Source organism: Cornus florida, unplaced genomic scaffold, assembly GCF_030987335.1.
Source record: "Cornus florida cultivar Cherokee Brave unplaced genomic scaffold, ASM3098733v1 CherokeeBrave_3.0.0_Hap2_Chr11, whole genome shotgun sequence".
Lineage (NCBI taxonomy): Eukaryota > Viridiplantae > Streptophyta > Magnoliopsida > Cornales > Cornaceae > Cornus > Cornus florida.
This window is the reverse complement of record NW_026775581.1, coordinates 128,792,678-128,814,803: the sequence shown is the minus strand read 5'-3', so window position 1 is coordinate 128,814,803 and position 22,126 is coordinate 128,792,678. Positions and strand designations below refer to the sequence as shown.

Genomic DNA, 22,126 nt, shown 5'->3' with positions numbered 1-22,126 from the left:
AGTCTCCAAAAGGTCCATACTGGTACGTATATAAAGGCCCGGCCCATAGTATCTCTTCGTCCATCATTGTATTAACCGTCATAGGCTGAACTACTAATGCTGTTGGGCCTACATGTTCCAAAGTCCATGTTTTTTTTTTTTTTTTTTTTTTTAATTACTAGTACTACAATTTACAATTCATAATAGAGTATAATTAGTTGTATTACTAATTTACTTGTACCATCACATTACAACTGAGTATCTCTGACGAGTTTGATCCTAAAACTCTCTCTCTCTATGTATGCGAAATTCAATCGAATTTTTTGCTAAACCCTAACCCTAACCCTAGATGAACAGAAATTTTGGTTTTCTTCGATTCCAGGTACCTCAATTCACAACATAGGTACCCTAAACATGAGGTAGATAAACCCTAGGTTGCAGGATCTCATGGACACATCCCAATCACAGTCGATCATGTCACCTTCACCGTCAATTGTTGTGAATTACATTTTTTCTCCTCCGCCTTCTCCGTCCAGCGACCCCGACGATGGCGGTTTCGACACGGCATGGTACGGAAACATACAGTACCTGCTCAACATCTCCGCAATCGGTCTCCTCACTTGCGTCCTCATCTTCATCTTCGTCAAGCTCCGCAGCGACCACCGTCGCATGCCCGGCCCCACCGCCATTGCCGCGAAGCTCCTCGCCGTGTGGCACGCCACCAGCCGCGAGATTGCGCGCCACTGCGGTGCCGACGCGGCTCAATTCCTCCTCATCGAGGGAGGCAGCTGTGCCGTCCTCTTAGCTATCGGCGTTCTCTCTATATTTGTGATGCTTCCTCTAAATCTTTATGCGGGAAGCGCTGTGATGGACGACCAGTTTTCGAAGACGACAGTGAATCATATTCCAAAAGGTTCGCCTTTACTCTGGATTCACTTTGTGTTTGTTATTGTTGTTGTTGTTTTGGTACACTTTGGCATAAATTCAATTGAACAACGGTTGAGAATTACTAGGTTTAGAGATGGTTATGGAAATCTAAGTGACCCTAGTGCCAATTCAACTGCCATTTTTACTATAATGGTGCAGGGGATACCAAAAACTTTAGGGTTCGATGCGACTCCCTTAGTGGAGTATATTCAACATAAGTATCCGGGGAAGGTTTATAGGGTCGTCGTGCCCATGGATTTGTGCGCGTTGGATGATTTAGTTTCTGAATTGGTGAAGGTTAGGGAAGATATTACTCGGTTGGTTTCGAGAATTGAATTACGGATTTCATTGTATGATGGTTGTGATGAAGAAGATGGAGGTGATTCTTTGGGGGGATTATGGGGTCGGGTGCTTTACTTGTGGAGGAGAGTGAAGGAAATGTGGGGACAGATTGTCAGTGAATTGGGTTTCACAGATGAAGAAAGGTTAAGAAAATTGCAAGAAAGGAGAGCTGATCTAGAGACTGAAATGGCAGCTTACAAAGAAGGTCGTGCACGGGGTGCTGGAGTTGCATTTGTGGTATTTAAGGATATATACACAGCTAATAAGGCTGTTCAGGATTTCCGTAATGAGAAGAAGAGGCGGATTGGCAAGTTCTTTTCAATCATGGAGCTGCAACTACAAAGGAACCATTGGAAGGTTGAGAGAGCTCCTCTGGCAACTGACATATACTGGAATCATCTGGGCTCTACAAAACTCTCACTGAAACTCCGCAGGGTGTTTGTCAACACATGCCTGCTGTTGATGCTTTTGTTCTGCAGTTCTCCTCTTGCTGCAATCAGTGCCATCAAGAGTGCTGGTCGGATTATCAATGCGGAAGCAATGGATAATGCTCAGATGTGGTTGGCTTGGGTGCAAAGCTCAAGCTGGTTTGCGACCATAATTTTTCAGTTCTTGCCCAATGTTCTTATTTTTGTGAGCATGTATATAGTGGTCCCATCAGCTCTTTCTTATCTCTCCAAATTTGAGCGGCATCTTACTGTGTCTGGGGAGCAAAGAGCTGCACTTTTGAAGATGGTTTGCTTCTTTCTAGTAAATCTAATTCTTCTGAGGGCTCTTGTTGAATCATCACTAGAGGGTACACTCTTAAGGATGGGTCGTTGTTATTTGGATGGAGAAGATTGCAAAAAAATTGAGCAGTACATGAGTGCATCATTCCTTTCACGGTCATGTCTCTCTTCTCTTGCATTTCTAATCACAAGCACTTTCTTGGGAATATCGTACGATCTATTGGCTCCAATACCTTGGATAAAAAAGAAGCTTCAGAAGTTTCGGAAGAATGACATGCTTCAGCTGGTACCAGAACAAGGTGAGGAGTACCCATTGGAAAATCAGGATATAGATAGCCTGCAGAGACCTCTGATGCCTGAAGGAGCATTTGACACGATGGTCAGCAATAATGGAACATCACATAGCTCCATAACTAGTGGAATTGATTTACCGGGACATGATCTCTCTGACTACCCAATTAGCCGAACCTCACCTGTGCCAAAGCAGACATTTGATTTCGCACAATATTATGCATTCAATCTGACAATATTTGCGCTGACCATGATATATTCTTCATTTGCTCCTATTGTGGTTCCTTTTGGTGCAATTTATTATGGGTATAGGTATGTGGTCGATAAGTACAACTTTCTATTCGTATACAGAGTCCGGGGTTTTCCTTCTGGCAACGATGGGAGGTTGATGGATACTGTATTGTGTATCATGCGGTTCTGTGTGGATTTGTTCCTCCTCTCAATGCTCTTGTTCTTTTCGGTCCAAGGAGACTCCACAAAGCTGCAAGCTATATTCACCCTTGGTGTGTTAGTAATGTATAAACTGTTGCCTTCGGATAATGATAGCTTTCAACCGGCTCTGTTGGAAGGCATACAGACTGTTGACAATGTTATAGTAGGACCCATAGATTATGAGGTTTACTCACAACCCAAATTTGAATGGGATACAGATCATTTGTGATGTGATTGTGTGAGCTCTAACACACTTCCACTTAGTTCTCGTGTTGTATTACTGTTCAGGTTGGCCTTTAAACTAAAATCTATTCTTGGATATATATTCATATCTTTCTGATATTCTTCCATCTAGTGGTAATATATATATATATATATATATATATATATATATATATATATATATATATCTTTCTGATATTCTTTCATCATATCTTTTTCCTTATTTGATTTGTATTTCTGGATTCGCATTCATTCCTAACTAAACAATGTACTTAACTAAACAATGTACTTATCTGCATTCGAACTTCTTGAAAACTCATGCATTTATGAAAAAAGTACATGCTCCACAATGTGCTCATTGAGTCTAAAATAAAAATGGTTATTAATCATTGATTTACCTCCATTTAGTTGAGCCAATAGAAGTAGATTACCTCTTTAACATATGTAACACATATTCTGAAGACGGTATTCAAGCTAGATAATTTATTTTAATTTGATTAGTTCGATTATAGAAATCTGGATTCAGATCCAGTGATTTTAATGCATTTGTTTTATTATATATATATATATATATGACAAAAAAAAAACCCATACTACTCACTCACTCACTTTAATAATGATTTTTTTTTTTTTTTTTAATTTTTTAACAAAAAATACATACTACTCACTAACCCACTTTAATAATGAATAGATTACCTCATTGCCATATATCATTTCCAAAATAAACATAGGTCTTTGACTTGTTTATTTGATATAAGCATTTGTGGCTAGAATTGACCTCAAATAGGATTAAAAGTTATTGGCGCCAACATAGAATCAATTGCCAATAAGGTTTTTATTTATTTATTATGAGAGAGAGAGAGAGAGAGAGAGAGACAAGTTTGGTTGCTCGAACTGCATGAACAGTAGTTATATCTCCTATTTATTACAACATTTGTGATTAAAAGGCATAACTGCATGCAACCAACAAGGTCCACAACAATACCCTGTTTTAACTTTTAAGACACCAGTACAAATTATATTGTAAAATAACATCGACTTTCTTTACGGTTTCAAAAATAATTTTGTCTTCCCCTTTAAATGTTGGCTTTAATCCAAAATTGTTAAACCACTATTATATTCATTGTAAGTATCATTCTTTAATATATGGACAAAATAACTTTTCAAGTTTTTAAAATCAGTGTTATTGTATTTAAAGAGTAGAAACTTTTATTATTTATGCAATTTACTAAAGAGGTTAGTGTAATTATTATAACTACATTGAGTGCTGTTACTTGGCACTCAAGAAAATGGAACTCCTTGCCCATTTTGGGTGCCAATTACAATGGGATCCACTTAATATAAAAATCGGCACTCAAGAAAATGGGACTCCTTGCCCATTTTGGGTGCCAATTACAATGGGATCCACTTAATATAAAAATCAATGCACTTGAGTTTGAAATTTGTGCAAAGTACCTTATCACGCGAGTGATTGAGTTGCTTTCATGTTTGCTAAATACTAATCCTTAATATTTTTGTTCAAAAAAAAAAAATATATATATATATATATATATATATATTTCTAAATAAAAATATATATATATATTTCTAAATAAAAATAATTTTGTCTTCCCCTTTAAATGTTGGCTTTAATCCAAAATTGTTAAACCACTATTATATTCATTGTAAGTATCATTCTTTAATATATGGACAAAATAACTTTTCAAGTTTTTAAAATCAGTGTTATTGTATTTAAAGAGTAGAAACTTTTATTATTTATGCAATTTACTAAAGAGGTAAGTGTAATTATTATAACTACATTGAGTGCTGTTACTTGGCACTCAAGAAAATGGAACTCCTTGCCCATTTTGGGTGCCAATTACAATGGGATCCACTTAATATAAAAATCAATGCACTTGAGTTTGAAATTTGTGCAAAGTACCTTATCACGCGAGTGATTGAGTTGCTTTCATGTTTGCTAAATACTAATCCTTAATATTTTTGTTCAAAAAAAAAAAATATATATATATATATATATATTTCAAAATAAAAATAATTCACCTTTTTCTAATTCTAACCTATTTCTAAGTCTTCTTTAAGTAAGTTACTTTATTTCTAATTCTATTTTCTTTTGAATACGTCCTATTATTCTGTTTAGTACAACTGTTTAAACTTCAGTGTTTCGTCTTTGCTTTCTCAAACTATCATACAGCGGTACTTTTTGTTGTATTTATTTTTCATACCTCAAAATCAAACAGAATCAGTTCGATTGTTCTTATAAATTAAAAAAATAAAAACTATTGACGACATACATAACAGCTATCGTACCTTGGACGAAAAGGGTAAAAAATTTGATTAACCAAAGTCTATTATTTTTTTACAACAGTTTTAATTATATTCCCTTTTTAACTCTTTCCTTTTTAATTCTTTCTTTCCTCTTTTTTTTTTTTTTAATTATATATATTTCCTCTACCCATCAACTTTTTTTTTTCTCTCTCGCTCTCAAGATTCCTCTCATGCGTCAATTGTTCTCTATTAGCAGGAATGGTAATCCTTCTCATTCTCCTTTATTTATTTATTTATACCAGTTACTGAAGTTCAGTGTTTCGTTTTTGCTTTTTCAAACAATCAGACTAGTACTTGTTTCTTGCATTTATTTTCCAGACCTCTGAATCAAACGGAATAAGTTTGATTATCCTTAAAAATCTATTCTTTTATCAATTTTAATTACATTATCATTATAATGTTTTAATTACAATATGATTATTATTTTAATGTTAAATTATAAATTTTTTTTTTTTTTTTGGTATAATGTTCTGAAATTTATTACCATTGGTTTTTTTAGCACAAAGAAAAAACTATCAAACGCTCTCAATTAGCTACTGAGGTAATCCCTATTTGTAGGTTATAAAATACTATGTGATCTTAAATTTCATACTATGTTACGAAATTTGAGCATTTTTTTTTTTTTTTTTTTCGGCTATTTAGGTATAATGTTCTGAACATTAGGTCTAAGGTTGGTAACTTAGTATACATCAAGTCTAAGGTTCGACTCTTATAGGGTACAAATAATTTCTTGAACTAATATACAGGGACGGCAATTTGTCCCTCCTCGCTAGAGTCCCGCTCCGTCCCCCACTAATGAGAAGGGTATAGGAATCATTTATGTATCGTAAGGGCAAGTATGAGGGAAAAATAATAACTCATACCAATAGGCCAGTGGCCTAATGGTATTAGGACCCAACTTCTCAAAGAAAGGTCAGATGTTCGAGCCTCAATGGAGACGTGTGTGTGAGTACCAACTAAGAAAATAATAATAATAATAGTAATAACCCGTCGTGGAGAGATCTTCAATTAAGGTGAAACTATAAAGAGATATTCCTTACTCGAAGTGGAGCAATGGAAGAGCACGTGAAGACATAGCCTTGGTTACGTGGAATGTATATATGTTTTTTACCAAGATTACTTTGGAAGGTTCGAATTTGCAAATTTCAATATTTACCTTTGGCAATTCGGTTCAGTAACCAGTTCCAAGTGTGGCGATCATTTTTTTGGCTTTGGCTACTGTCAAAGTGCAACCCTAGACAGTGAATAATAAGAAAGCTGCAAGAAACAATTTCCTAATCAGTTTTGGAAGCTAGAAGACTTGGGGAAATGTGAAGTTTTGGGAAATAAGTTGTACCTACTATTTTAGAGTTGAAGATTGATATGGTTAACTTCTTGTAAACAAATTAGGGAATACTTGTTTAACAAGAATTGAGTTTTGAAGACTCTATAAATAGAAAATTGTAGAGAGAAAAAAATTGAGTTGAGAATGTGAGAAGGAAAAAAAGTGTGTAATCAAGTTTTGAAATAAAGTTAGTTGTTCTTCGCTCGTGGACTGGGCAATTTGCCACACCATGTAAATCTCGTTTTGGTTATGTGTGTGTGTGTGTTTTCTCTTTATTATATTTGCCAATTATATATATGAAACCCTAACACCTTATTCCTCGCCCCATTAAGTACCCTAACTTAATCACCAATAGGTTTTTTATTTTTTTGGTTACTCTTCAATGGGATTTTTTATTTTTATTTTATTTTTATCCAAATAGCTATTGGATTTAGGTTCACAATGAAAAAAAAAAAATGCATAAACGGGGTGGGCACGGACGAGTTCACTTATTTTTCAACGGGACAGGTATAATCTTTGAGGCATCAATTCATCCTGAATATGGGACGATTATGAGATTCTTATTAATTAAACAGAACGGATACGTGTTTAGACAAATCGGTGCCAACTGCCATACCCACCCCATTCCCATTGCCATTCTGAATATATGAGTATTTATGTGTTTGTGTGTGTGAAGTAGTTACAAGTGACAAAATATCATTAAAAAAAAAAAAAAAAACAATTATGTAATTGGGAAATATATATATATACACTTACTATTATTATTATTTTGCTCGTTTGTACTTACTTGGACCAACTAATATATAGGCAAGATGAGAAAGTTGAGAAACAGAGGAAAAGCAGGAGATGAAAGCCAACTGGTCAAGGCTCATCCTATAACTATTCTCGGCCAAGCAAATGATATTTGCCTTCACTCAATCACCGCTTCACTGCTCAGTAATTATCCATTTGCATATCTCTCGCTCTCTCTCTCTCTCTCCTACAATTCTGTGGTTAATCTTACTCTTTTTAGCACGTGAAATGTGTGATAAATAAATAAGGAAACAAATGAAAATATTGGTCACACAACTCACAAGTTCTATACCTGTGACTCTGGTTTATTTCTTCTTCATTTATAGTAAAAAAGGAGATGCACCATTTTGCAGTTAAAAGCAATCTTCTTGATGCAGGTCCAGACACAACCAAGTTTGGTTTTGGAGGCAACAACATGCCTGTTTGTCCCAAGCCTCGCCGACTCGGGTCCGCCATTCCTGAATTTCTCAAGCCCCTCATCCGCTGTGGGAAACACAGGTTTGCTTTCATCACTTCGAATTCTTGTGCAGCAACTATAAAAAGAATAATAGTTTGGAGTCAAAAGTCCGAATGTCGGATAACTCTGAATTATTTATATAAGTAAAGGTTAATGTCATCGTGATGTAATTAATAACCTTTGAAGTCAGGATGACATTAATCAAATTGGCAGAATTATCAACTCTCTAGCATTTACTCCTTTTTTAATAAAAAAATTCTCCTCCTCGAAAATGTTGTGTAAAAACTTTTATAGTTAATGAAATATTTACCGTTCTAATGTGATTAGACAGCCAAATAGTGATGGAAGAAGTGGAATTATCAACTATAAGTGTAAAGAAAATAATAATTTGTAGTCCAAAAGTTTACATGCGAATCATAATGACACAATATATCTGATATCATAATGACATCAATTAAATTAATCGAATTTGTCGAACTATCAAACTTTGTATCATACTCCTATAAAACTCATTCATGAAATTGTTTATCACTTCTGATTATTGTAGCAACTATAAAACGAATAATGATTTAAAGTCTGAACTCCGACTTATTTATTTAAGTGAAAGTAAATATCATCATAGTGTCATTAATGTCTCTGAAGTCGTAATGGCATCACTCAAATTGGTCGGATTTGTCTGAATGTCGAATTCTCTATTATTACTTCTATTAAAACGTTCTTGAAATTGTCATTAGAAATGTGGTTTTTTGTGCCTACCAAATTTAGCTAAAAAAACTTTAGTACATAAGCAATTTATGTGTCAAAACTATTATAGTTAATGAAAGATTTATTTTGTATTGTCATTAGGCAGCCAAATAGTGATGGAAGAAGTGGGATTATCAACATGATTGCTGAAAAGGTTAGATTTCAATTTTCAAGCCTAGTTAAAACAGTTCCTAAATGAGACCATGTATATATATATGATTCTAAGTGACTTGATATGATTGTTTAATACAGACCATTGATGGACAAGAATCAATATGCACCGGGTGCTCACCGTCGTGTTACCTGGGATCTCCTCCGAGCAGAACACGGAATCCGTTAGTTCACGATGTGCAATTCGATCATCAGATTGAGATTTTTTCACCATTAACGCGAACAGAACTGTCTAATAAATTTGCATTTGCATCTTCCTCTCCTGTATGAGCCCCCGAAAAAAAAAAAACGAATGAGAGATCGTCCTCAAAATGATTTTTTTTTTTTTTTTTTTTTTTTTTTTTTTTTTTTTTTTTTGGCTTTGAAAACTATCATTTTGAGTGTTTTTTTTGTTAGCAAGTGATTAGTACATGTGTGATTCTACGTGTAGTTGTGGAATTTTCTTGTGTTGGGATGTATTTTGTAAATATTTTTTCAATTTTGGAAGGGTAAATTTGATATTATATGCTTCCTCATGGTGTTTTATTTCCTTTCTCTGTTATTATTTGTTTCTCATTATTCAATTTAATAGTAAAGAAGTTCAATGTTAGTGCAACTGTAGTCACTAGTGTGAGAAAGTAAAATTCAAATATGAGCCTCTGCCAAAAATTTATCAATCGAACCGCTTCTATCCATTCGTATCATAACTAAGAGGCTTATGTGATTTGTATATTTGAGCAATTAAATTAAATTTTAAGCTTATTTATTATATTATAAACTCTTGTTTAAAGGGTTCAATGCTTGTAAATATTTTAATCCCAAACTTGTTTCATCTTGATTAAGCTACGTTTTGTAGTTTCACCTGAAAGCATCTTTTTATTATTATTATCAAACCTTTATAACTTAGCTATACTTATTTTTTTCACCAAACACATCTCACCAAATTGAAAATGCTTTTTAGTAAGTAGAAAAACAATCCTAAATGGGCCCAACCGTTAGTTGGCTCTACTCAAACCCTATCAAAATTGGCAAATTAGTCCTACTTCTATAAGACTTTCCTTATAGGTCACATATATATTACCTGCCCAAACCAACCGAAACCAAGACATTTCCCTATTACTTAGAGCCCACTCAGGAGATTCATAAGTGGTCTTGCCTTATCCTCCAAGATATGAACAAACAAAAGCTACGAACGAAGAGAAGAAATATGAAGTAAACTCCACAAAAAAAAAAAAATTTAGTTTTCGAAAGGATAAGTTTCCAAAAATTGGCAAATTAATCCCATTGATCTTACCATATTATTACTCCTTTCTTCCCTAGACTTTCCATATATTACCGCCTCCTGTTACTATATATATATATATATATCTCACCGCCTCTCGTGCATCCAGATCCGTCCTCTCCTGTAGTTAGTCTCTGTCTTCTTACATTGTTTTCTGCTTTCAAGATTTGGGGAATACAATCATTCAAAGTATGGAATTGCCTAAAAAACCTGTGATTGTGAGACAAGTTTGGAAGAATAATATGGTTGAAGAGTTCTATTTGATTCATCAAGCCCGAATTGAATACCCTTACGCCGCCTCGATCGACACTGAATTTCCAGGAACAATTGTTCGTCCAGATATCAACCAAAACCTATACTTTCAAAATCGATCGATCCAAAACTACTATTTTATGAAGTTAAATGTGTATCATTTGAAGCTGATCCAGTTGGGGCTCACTCTTTCAGATGCGCAAGGGAAGCTTCCGATTTGGGAACAAATTCAAGCTACATCTGGGAATTTAATTTCTGCGATTTTGACATTGATTCTGATAATCACAATAGGAACTCTATCGACTTGCTTAAGCGCCAAGGTATCGATTTCTTGAAGAACAAACAACAGGGTATTCATGGCAGGGACTTTGCTGTGATGCTGGATTGGTCTGGACTGATTTTCAGACGGTCTCCATTGACTTGGGTATGATTTCGGGTTTCTAAGATATTGTGATGGTTTGTTTGGTGGTTTGGAACGAGTAGCCAACGCTTTGAATGTTGATCGTGTGGCCGGGAAGAGCCACCAGTCTGGTTCGGATAGCTTACTCACCATGCAGACCTTCCTCAAGCTTAGAAATGTTTATTTCAATCGGAAGTTGGACGCGAAGTTGAATAAGTTTGATTTGGTATTGTTTGGGTTGGAAGTAAATTGATAATTGATTTTTGAATGTTCTTCGTACAGTTGTATCTCTCTTTGTAGTTAGTTATCTCTGTTATTATTATATGTAATTGTACTAATCTCTCTTTCAATTCTTACAATATTTGCATTTTTTGTTCCTCTGGCATTCTTACACTCACAAAGGCAGTTTTGATCTCAAACTAGCTACCAGTGCATACACAGACACCACAGTAGACATTAGATCAGAACAAGATCCAAAATCAAGCTTTCATTGCGTAGACTTTGAGTAGAGTGGATCAGTGTGGGGGCATACCCCACATACGTAACACTCCAGATTATGAAATGGAGTAATACCATTTCCAATACAAGTAAAAAAACCAGATCAGGAAACATAAAAATAAAATTACAACATCTTGGAAATTTAGCCCAGCAGCATCTACAACCATGTAACAGGTAGGTTTAGCAGCCTCTTCAACGATGAGCACAACCCTTGGTGGTATCTCTTATTTCTCTCGCCCCACAAAGCCCATAGCACAGTTGTGGATTGCAAGAACCAGGGTGAAAGTGGTGCATCTCAGCATGCCCAAACAAAAACATCAGCAACAACCTATCCCTTCTACCAACATTCCGAGACCCCATCTACCATCCTGCATCAAGCCCTGCAAAGTAAGCAAACTGCACCAGATCCCAGTTTAGGACTTCACCAAACCAAGTCCGGAAGGCATGAGCAAACTGACAAGGCACAAACAAGTGACCTCTTTATGACAGTTTGAGCATCTTGCAGCCTTCTCCTGTGAAGATTAACCGTAGAGGAGAGTCTATCAAGCATCACAAATACAGCAGTTACAGACCATCCAGGCCTAACCTTACCCCAGCACAGATGAGATGCCAATCCACCTATTCACAGGGCAGCATTCCCAAGCCTTATAAAAAAGAACCACAATCCCACAAAATTTTATCCTTACCATCACACCAAGGATCTAGGAAGGTATTGATAGGCCTCGTAATACTTCCTTGGTTTCCAAAGTAGAAGACCATAAGTAATACAATATACCTAAGGGCTTTCACTAATTTTCTATAACAAGTTCAACAAGAACCTAAACAGAAACAAGGAAAAAACACACACCCGGAAATCAAAAGTTTACAAGAAATGCAAAACAGAAACCCTTGCATCCAATGTGCAACAGGAGTTGTTGACAGATAAAAAATTAAAAAAAAAAATCATGAGAGAATTAAATTGGAAAACCATGTAGAAATAGAAACACCGTATCCATCAAAAATTTTAATTCCGTGAGATAAATCATGAGATAATTCACAATCAAAGTATATATTAATGCAAAAACAAATTGAAAAGAAAGGACCTAATTCTACTATGTCATAATCTTGTGATTTTGTTCATGTAGAACACGATTCACAGTCCCAAAGCAGAAGACAAAACATACTAAGACGGGAATATAATACATGTCAATAAATGACATCTCAAAATATAATTCAAATAAATGCTGAAGGATTTTAATCGAATTCAAACACTAAGGTCTCAAAGTAGTTACCTTGCTTAAACAACCACATTTGAAGGTCTATGAGGAGCGAGCCTATACAACTCTAATGCCCATTCCTTTTGAAAAGAACAATAAACCTTAGCTTGATAAGTGTTCTTCACACCAGCATCAGTTGCCTCAAAGGTGATATACCACATTTGACCAGACACGCACTGTCTGTTTGCCTAGATCACTCTCACAAACTCAAGATTTGAATTCTGTGACATGCAGCTTTAATTACATTCAATGAAGACAAATCACCCACATAAACTCAAGCAAGAAAGATGCAAATCCATCTTTATAAAGCTTCTAGAAGAAAATCAAATGCAAGAAAATCCTCATGCTTGTTTGGTTGCCGAGAAAATGGAGAAAACAAAACAGAGGATTGAGAATTTTGGTATCGAAATCTCACCAGAGTATCAGTGGCCATACTGAGCCCAGGAAGGAATGAAACGACGAAGGTGTCGAAACAGATTGGACAACAGTCATCGGAAGGAGGTGCGTTGGAGACACTCTTGCTAGGGTTTGAAACGGAACCTATCTTTCTCTCGCTAGTTTCTCTCACATCACTGTTTCTCTCACTAGGTGCCTACTCCATCTCACTCAATTCATACTCCAGCTGGCTCTTTCTCTTTCTAACAGAGTCGGAAGCTTTTTCCTTCTCCTTCAGGTTTTGTATCGTTCGCCTTCTTTCTAAGCTCTTCTAATTCTTCCCATAACTAGCTGATATACACATGACAAGTTAGGTTAGCAAGGTTTAGGAATTACGATACACAACACAACAAAACTTAATTTCATTAATTAATAATGTATATATATATATATTTATTAGCAATGCGTGGTCACAAATACAATCTGTGTAGTCCAATTTGTGAGGATGCCACTAAAGAGACTCTGTGAATAGTTCTTCCTAGCCTGTTGACGATCCCTTTATATAACTATGCTGCTTAATTAAATGTTTTATATATATATATATATATATATATATATAGAGAGAGAGAGAGAGAGAGATAATAGACTATACAAACATTACTTATGCACATACCTACAATTTGCCATATGGTTTCACAATTATTTTTACAGTATTCCCTAATTAGCTGATTTACAACTCAAAATTAACTACATTTAACATAAACAGAAGAAAATTCCTCAGAAACAAGACTACCATGACAGGAATTAGGAAATAGTAATGTCATCGGAAGCTATTTAATGATTGAGAAAACTTATAAAAAATACAGAGAGGAAGAAAAATCATCAAATAATTTTTACTGACTTTAAAGAGCCTGTGATAGGATACCTATAAATTTAACATGGAGAGAGAGATATATTGACGTGATAAAGTACATGTATGATGGTAGCGTGACTATAATTAAAACAAATGTGAGAAATAAAGTCAATTTTCAATTTCTGTTGACTTATGTCAAGGGTTAGCATTAAGAATATCTTTTGCCTTAGCTGTGGATAAACTGAAGAGATTGAATCAGATTCCATGGTATGTGTTATTTGATGGTATACCCTCGATAACCCATTTTCAAAATTGTGATCAAATTAATGAAGCAAGGTTAAGATTAAAGGTTAAAACCCTATGTGAGGAGACGGACCTCTAATCAGAAATTAAGTTGGAAAACCATGTAGAAATAGGAACAACCTATCCATCAAAAATTTTAATTCCGTGAGATAAATCATGAGATAATTCACAATCAAAGTATATATTAATGCAAAAACAAATAGAAAAGAAAGGACCTAATTCTACTATGTCATAATCTCATGATTTTGCTTATGTGGAACACAACTCACAGTCCCAAAGCACAAGACAAAACATACTAAGACGGGAATATAATATATGTCAATAAATGACATCTCAAAATATAATTCAAATAAATGCTGACGGATTTAAATCGAATTCAAACACTAAGGACTCGAAGTAGTTACCTTGCTTAAACAACCACATTTGAAGGTCTCTGAGGAGCGAGCCTACACAACTCTGATGCCCATTCCTTTTGAAAAGAACAATAAACCTTAGCATGATAAGTGTTCTTCACACCAGCATCAGTTGCCTCAAAGGTGATAAAACACATTTGACCAGAAACGCACTGTTTATTTGCCTCGATCACTCTCACAAACTCAAGATTTGAATTCTGTGACATGCAGCTTTAACTACATTCAATGAAGACAAATCACCCACATAAGGTTCACAGAAATCATAAAGTTTTTGAACATTCGATTTGAAGGAGTTTACACAGAGTGGGCAGGAAGGACAAATACAAATGCTAAATCACCCACATAAGGTTCATTTGCAGTTTACACAGACTGGGAAGGAAGGAGTTGGAGAGGCACATTAGACAGTTCATATTGAAATTAAAATTGCATTGCTGAAAATGCAGTTAAGTTAATCGGGTCATTTAAAAAAAAAAAAAAAAAAAACTTTAGAGGGATGAACTTGCCTATTCCTCCTATTCCCAAAAGGTTCTACAAGCTACTACACAACTTGGGGAAAATTATGAATAATCAATATGGGAAAAAGTTGCTTGCAAAATCCCTAATCCATGTGGGTATACCGTATATAGTCGAAAAAATCCAAAACAAACACAAACCTGATTTTAACTTCCTACATATTACCATGGGGTGGTTGGGATAAGATAGATTCTGTTAACAATGACTAGCAGAAAGACAATACAGCAATAATAATAAAGTGATGGACTAAGAACACATTTAACAATGACAACCAGAAAGACAATAAAGATAACAAATCACCCACATAAGGTACACAGAAATCATAAATTTTTTGAACATTCGATTTGAAGGTGATATACCACATTTGAACATATGCAGCTTTAATTACATTCAATGAAGACAACTCACCCACATAAGGTTCACAGGGATCATAAATTTTTTGCATTTTACACATCACACACACAGTGAGAGCGAAGGAGTTGGAGAGGCATATTAGACAGTTCATATTGGAAATAAAATTGCATTGCTGCCAAAAAACACAAAAACAAAATATAAATCTAAATCTAAACCTGTTGGTTGTTGTGCAGCTCAAGAAGGTTATAGTTCCAAGTCAAACCCCTGTAATTGTAGCAGATATTTATGTAGATTTGAAGAGAGAGAGAGTTAAAGAGAGAGAGATAATACCTGACATTCAGATTTTTGTTGACGAAAAGGAGGAATGAGGACAGAAAGGGCTGGGATTCTGGTGGTGGTTTTTGGTTGAAAGGCCACTCAAAAACCCTAGCTTGACGACAGAAAGGGCTGAGATTCTGGTGGTGGTTTTTGGTTGAAAGGCCACTCAAAAACCCTAGGTTTGTCTCTTTCAGATGATTCTTATAACCAATTCTACCCACACTCTCAATCACACAATGAAGAGCCATGGATGGATGCGTACGGATTCAGCGGCGGCGGACGAGGATATTTTCAGGCGGTCGGATTGAGCTGCAGAAGAAGCCTTGGGGTAGCCTTTTTATAGTTAACTGAGGGAGGATTTTGAAATGACCAACACACCCTTGCACCACCAGTCACAAAGAGATGTGATATTTGGGTTGAATTATATAAGTGGAATTGCTTGGGATGTGTGTGAACTCAAACAATGTTATGTTTGAAGTGTGTTCAAATACTATTTCCAAACATGGTTAGCAGTTTTTAAACGTATAATTAACACTTCAAAGCACTAATCACGCTCTGGCTTCAAATAACCCAACTAAACATAAAGGAAGAACTTGTAGCTAGAGTTTAAAACAATGTCAGTAACTCTATATTTGCTTGATTAGTGCCTCAAACAACCACTTTTATCCGCAAGTGAATTGAAGAGATTATAGCCTCAATGGTAGTTTAATTATTTCCTCTAAACTATGCATCACCTTGGTAGGAAGGAAAAGCGTTTGCCTGGATATATAGAACACAGATCAGATGTTTTCAATTGTTATAAAATTACAAAAAAATATACACTAACACAAGTTAATAATGACTTCAAAAGATGTTTCAAACGAACTATAATTACTTGTAAAACCTATGTTATATTTAGTTGTGTGCAGTGACTACAGGTTACTACATAGATAGTTTAATGATCCACAATTAGGATATAGGAACACAAATTCTGAGTTATGCTGCATATCATTAACCAAAATTAAATTATAAAAACAAACAGAGTAATTCACCATCTTAGGTTCAATATGAAATCTCTAATACCCAATTTTCTCCCCTTATCCTAGAGTTTGTCAAGACCCAAACAAAACCTCAACCAAGAAGCAAGCAAAAAAATATGCAACTCCATCTTTAAAAAGGTTCTAGAAACAAATCAAATGCAATAAAATACTCATGCTTGTTTGGTTGCCAAGAAAATAGAGAAAACGAAACAGAGGATTGGGAATTTTGGTATGGAAAACTTACCACAATACCAGTGGCCACACTAAGCCCGGAAGGAACGACGAAGGTGTCAAAACAGATTGGACAGCAGTTATCGGAAGGAGGTTCGTTGGGGTCTCTCTTGCTAGGGTTTGAATCGGAACCTATCTTTCTCTCACTAGTTTCTTCTCTCACATGGTGGTTGTTTCTCTCACTAGGTCCCTCTCCCAACTCGCTCTCTCTCTCTCTCTCTCTCTAACAGCGTCGGAAGCTTTTTCCTTCTCCTTCAGCTTTTTCCTTCTCCTTCAGGTCAAGGGTTAGCATTAAGAATATATTTTGCCTTAGCTATGGATAAATTGATGAGATAGGATCAGATTCCATCGTATATGTTATTTGATTGTATTATATTCATTGATGAAACTAGAGGAAAGATAAGTGTAAATTGGAGGTTTGGAGGAAAGGTCTAAAACTTAAAGGAATTCAGATAAGCAGAGGAATAAAAGTGTTTATGGATTGTTACTTTAATAAATCTAAAAATAATGTTGCAAGAAACAACAAAGAACCAAATAACAATCACGAAGCATGACAGAAAAATAAACACGCCACACACAAAGAACAAAAAGATTTAGCGTGGTTCGATGCAAGGTGTGTCTACATCCACGATGGAGATCCGGTGAAAGATTTCACTATGCAAAAAAACTGGAGATTACAAGTTTCCGCCCCCAAGCCCTAGCTCTTGCTCTCACTCTCTTTTCTGCAATTTTTAGTGTTTCTCAATATCCCTCCAAACCCTAAATACCCTTATATATTGGGCTATGGGTCCACAACCCGCAAGCAAAAAAGGGTCAAAATGTTTCCTTTAACAACTACGGTAACCAATAAATATTGTACCTGATGAGAAAATAAAAAATTTCTTCTCTAATAGAAAAGGATATAAAGTGTATATCGATAACCCGTTTTCAAAATTATGATCAAATTAATGAAGCAAGGTTAACATTAAAGGTTAAAACCCAATGTGAGGAGACAGACCTCTAATCAGAAATTAAATTGGAAAACCATGTAGAAATAGGAACACCGTATCCATCAAAAATTCCGTGAGATAAATCATGAGATAATTCACAATCAAAGTATATATTAATGCAAAAACAAATAGAAAAGAAAGGTCCTAATTCTACTATGTCATAATCTTATGATTTTGTTTCTGTAGAACATGATTCACAGTCCCAAAGCGGAAGACAAAACATACTAAGACGGGTATATAATATATGTCAATAAATGACATCTCAAAATATAATTCAAATAAATGCTAAAGGATTTAAATCAAATTCAAACACTAAGGTCTCGAAGTAGGTACCTTGCGTAAACAACCACATTGGAAGGTCTCTGGGGAGCGAGCCTACACAACTCTAATGCCCATTCCTATTGAAAAGAACAATAAACCTTAGCTTGATAAGTGTTCTTCACACCAGCATCAGTTGCCTCAAAGGTGGTATACCACATTTGACCTAATCCATGTGGGTATACCGTATATAGTCGAAAAAATCCAAAACAAACACAACCCTGATTTTAACTTCCTACATATTACCATGGGGTAGTTGGGATAAGGTAGATACTGTTAACAATGAGTAGCAGAAAGACAATACAGCAATAATAATAAAGTGATGGACTAAGAAAACATTTAACAATAACAACCAGAAAGACAATAAAGATAACAAATCACCCACATAAGGTTCACAGAAATCAAAAAAAATTTGAACATTCGATTTGAAGGTGATATACCACATTTGAACATATGCAGCTTTAATTACATTCGATTTGAAGCTGATACTAATCACAGTGTAAGCTAGGTTTAATTACATTCGATTTGAAGGTGATATACCACATTTGAACATATGCAGCTTTAATTACATTCAATGAAGACAAATCACCAACATAAGGTTCACAGGGATCATAAATTTTTTGCATTTTACACATCACACACAGTGGGAGCGAAGGAATTGGCGAGGCACATTAGACAGTTCATATTGGAAATAAAATTAAATTGCATTGCTGCCAAAAAAAACAAAAACAAAAACAAAATCTAAATCTAAATCTAAACCTGTAAGACTCGGATCATCCAAAGGTCCCGAGAAGGGTTTAGTACTCCCGTAATTGTAGTAGGTATTTATGTAGATTTGGAGAGAGAGAGTTAGAGAGAGAGAGATAAGGCCACTCAAAAGCCCTAGCTTTGTCTTCTTCAGATGATTCTTATAACCAATTCTACCCACACTCTCAAGTACACAACGAAGAGCCATGGATGATGCGTACGGATTCAGCGGCGGCAGAGGAGGATATTTTCAGGCGGTCGGATTGAGCTGCGGAAGAAGCCAACACACCCTTGCACCACCAGTCACAATGAGCTGTGATATTTGGGTTGAACAATTTTGCTCGGGATGTGTGGGATGCACAATTCATTTGTGCTTTTGTTTTGATTCCGAGCAGTGTTAAAGGGAGATCAACACTACTAATTCATTTATTTAACGGATTGAAAGAGTTCAACCCGTTTAACTCATTTATGATATATTTAACTCATATATTATAATCGTAAATATAATTTATATAATATGTTATTTATTTAAATTCAATTATTATGAATAGTTAAGTTATTTTAATATAAACCTTATCCATATTTTATGATTTTTTTTTTGTTTTTTTTTTGAATATTTGGGTTAATTATGATAATTTTTTTTTATTATTTAGTATTTGATTAAATATAAAATGTCTGATTTTAATAAACACGTCTATTTAATAAACGGGTTGGATTAGTGTTAGGATATTTGACACAATTATTAAATAAGTTGGGTTTTAGTTTACCTATTTAGTATAATACCCTTACATCGATACGAAGCGAACACTTGTTCGACCCACAAACATGAATTGCCACCCTTAGTTAAAGTAGAGCAATGTTATGTTTAAATGTTAAAGCAGAAGCAATGTTGTGTTTAATGTGTTTTCAATACTATTTTGAAACATTATCATATATTTGTTGTAAGATTATTTAAAGTAAAAATACCAAAACGTATTTCATAAAAAGTATTGCAAGTTTTAAAAAAATAATTAAACAGTTAAAAATATTATTTTTAAATTTTAAATTTTTACTTTTTATAATATTTTTGGTACAGTGCCGAAGCAGTCGGAAGGTGCTTCAAGTTTTGGCCTCTTTTTCAGAAGCATTTTAGTAATATTCAAATCACAACAGATTTTACCAAACGCATTTCCTAGCAACTGCGGTTGCCAATACAAATCAAAGATGAAACTTTTTTTCATTCACAAACCTCATAAAAAGGATGTAGCCACAATTCTTTCATTTTATCCTTTAGCCCTCAGTCATGACTCATGAGCTAAGAAGCACGAAACACAAACATGGCATGATACGAATACACTAACACGTCAAATTCTAAAAAAGTATAACACATTCACGACATGGACACAACTAACTTTACCAAACACATTTTGTAGCAACTGCGGTCAGTGACGAACCCAGGAAATTTTGTGAGGGGGGCGGCCTTTTAATTTGAGAGTACAAAATTATATGATGGGTCTATTTTTGTAATTTCAATAGGGTTTTTTCATAAATTTTTAAAAATTTAAAGTATAAAATTCAAAAAATAAATAAATAAATAAATAAAATCAACGGGGACAAATTATAATTTTAGTGGGGGTATCTTCACAAATTATCAAAAATTTGAAATATAAAATCCAAAAAAAAAATCCAGTGGGGGGCATCTGCCCTCACTAGTCCCATGCTGGGTCCGTCACTGATTGCATTGCCAAACAACTCCTTGATGTACCAATTTTGATTCTTCATCTTTACCAAATAAATATAAAGAAGCGGAGAGCTTTACTTTTTTATATCACATATGACTAAATAAACTTGTTAGTAAATCAAATCACTTATGGGCCAAAATATCAGTTTTTTTTCGGTTACAAATTACGAAAGATAAAACAACCCAACCCATATTTAGTCACCTTTTTTAAAGGAGTAAATATAATTTGTCAAATACATAATTATCATGTTAGAGCAATGCTACATATCACGAAATATTTTCGTGATATGCATCAAAAACTACATGAAGGACGTCGCCACAATTCTTCCCTTCTTTCCTTTAGCCCTCACTCATGACTCATGAGCTAAGAAGCACGGATATAGATACGGACACAAACATGGCACAATACGAATACACTGACACATTAAATTGTAAAAAATAGAACACATACACGACATGGACACGGCTATATAAATATCATTTATATTTATATATATTGAATGAGGCAATCATAAGTTAAAGGATGACATTATTCGAACATCAAAAAAAAAAAAAAAATTGTATATTATAGATGATATTATTATCCTATATATCTTATCATCATAATTATACTTTTGTTCCTAACGCTTTGATGTATGTTCAAATGTTGTTTTCAAGATTGTCGTATTTTTGTTTTATGTGTTGATCAAGTGTCTGAAATAGTAAAACTTTATTTTTAAATATTCAACAAGGCCATTAGTGTCAGACACATATCAAGGAGTGTCCATGGAATGTCGGTGTTGGATATGGACATGACACCTTATAGGAGTGTCCACGGAATGTCGGTGTCGGACACGACACCTCATGGAAGTGTAGGTGTTTCACTGCTTCTTAGCTCATGAGTCATAACATCTCAACTGCCAACTCAGTCAGGGAAAGTTGAATAGTTGTAAAAAATAGAACACATACACGACGTGGACACGGCTATATAAATGTCATTTATATTTATATATATTAAATGAGGCAATCATAAGTTAAAGGATGACACTATTCAAATATCAAAAAAAAAAAAAAAAAAAAAAAAAAAAAAAAAAAAAAAAATTGTATATTATAGATGATATTATTATTTTATATATCTTATCATCATAATTATATTTTTGTTCCTAACACTTTGATGTATGTTCAAATGTTGTTTTCAAGATTGTCGTGTTTTTGTTTTTTGTGTGGACTAAATGTTTGAATATGTTGACCAAATGTCCAGCGTGCGTGTCAGCCAAGTGTCTGAAATAGTAAAACTTTATTTTAAAATACGCAACAGGGCCATTAGTGTCAGACACATATTAAGGAATGTCCATGGAATGTCGGTGTTGGACATGGACACGACACCTTATAGGAATGTCCACGGAATGTCGATGTTTGACACGACACCTCATAGAAGTGTACGTGCTTCACTGCTTCTTAGCTCATGAGTCATAACATCTCAACTACCAACTCAGTCAGGGAAAGTTGAATAGTTGTCGTTGCCTTCCCCATAATACACGGAGATTCACGAGGAAGCATTCTCGTGGAAGAACCCCTAGCAGATCAGGTATG

General features: G+C 34.8%; 1 protein-coding gene and 1 long non-coding RNA gene across 4 annotated transcripts; one reads left to right on the top strand and one right to left on the bottom strand.

Moving 5' to 3' along the window:
* The first annotated feature begins 200 nt into the window (after window positions 1–200).
* On the top strand, window positions 201–3,041 carry LOC132283376 (CSC1-like protein At4g35870). The gene has a single exon (XM_059785315.1). The coding sequence runs from the start codon at window positions 427–429 to the stop codon at window positions 2,926–2,928; it is 2,502 nt and encodes an 833-aa protein (XP_059641298.1). The 5' UTR covers window positions 201–426; the 3' UTR covers window positions 2,929–3,041.
* Window positions 3,042–11,116: 8,075 nt separating this feature from the next.
* Window positions 11,117–19,411, bottom strand: LOC132283787 (uncharacterized). Of its 3 annotated transcripts, XR_009472132.1 has the most exons (6): window positions 18,847–19,411; window positions 15,543–18,167; window positions 14,337–14,561; window positions 12,817–13,127; window positions 12,417–12,622; window positions 11,117–11,763 (listed from the first exon to the last, which is right to left on the bottom strand). It is a non-coding gene; the product is annotated as an uncharacterized LOC132283787 (long non-coding RNA). The 3 variants fall into 3 exon arrangements; XR_009472131.1 differs by having other exon boundaries at window positions 11,117–12,622; window positions 16,794–18,167; window positions 18,847–19,390; XR_009472130.1 differs by lacking the exon at window positions 15,543–18,167 and having other exon boundaries at window positions 11,117–12,622; window positions 18,847–19,232.
* Between the last annotated feature and the right edge of the window lie 2,715 nt (window positions 19,412–22,126).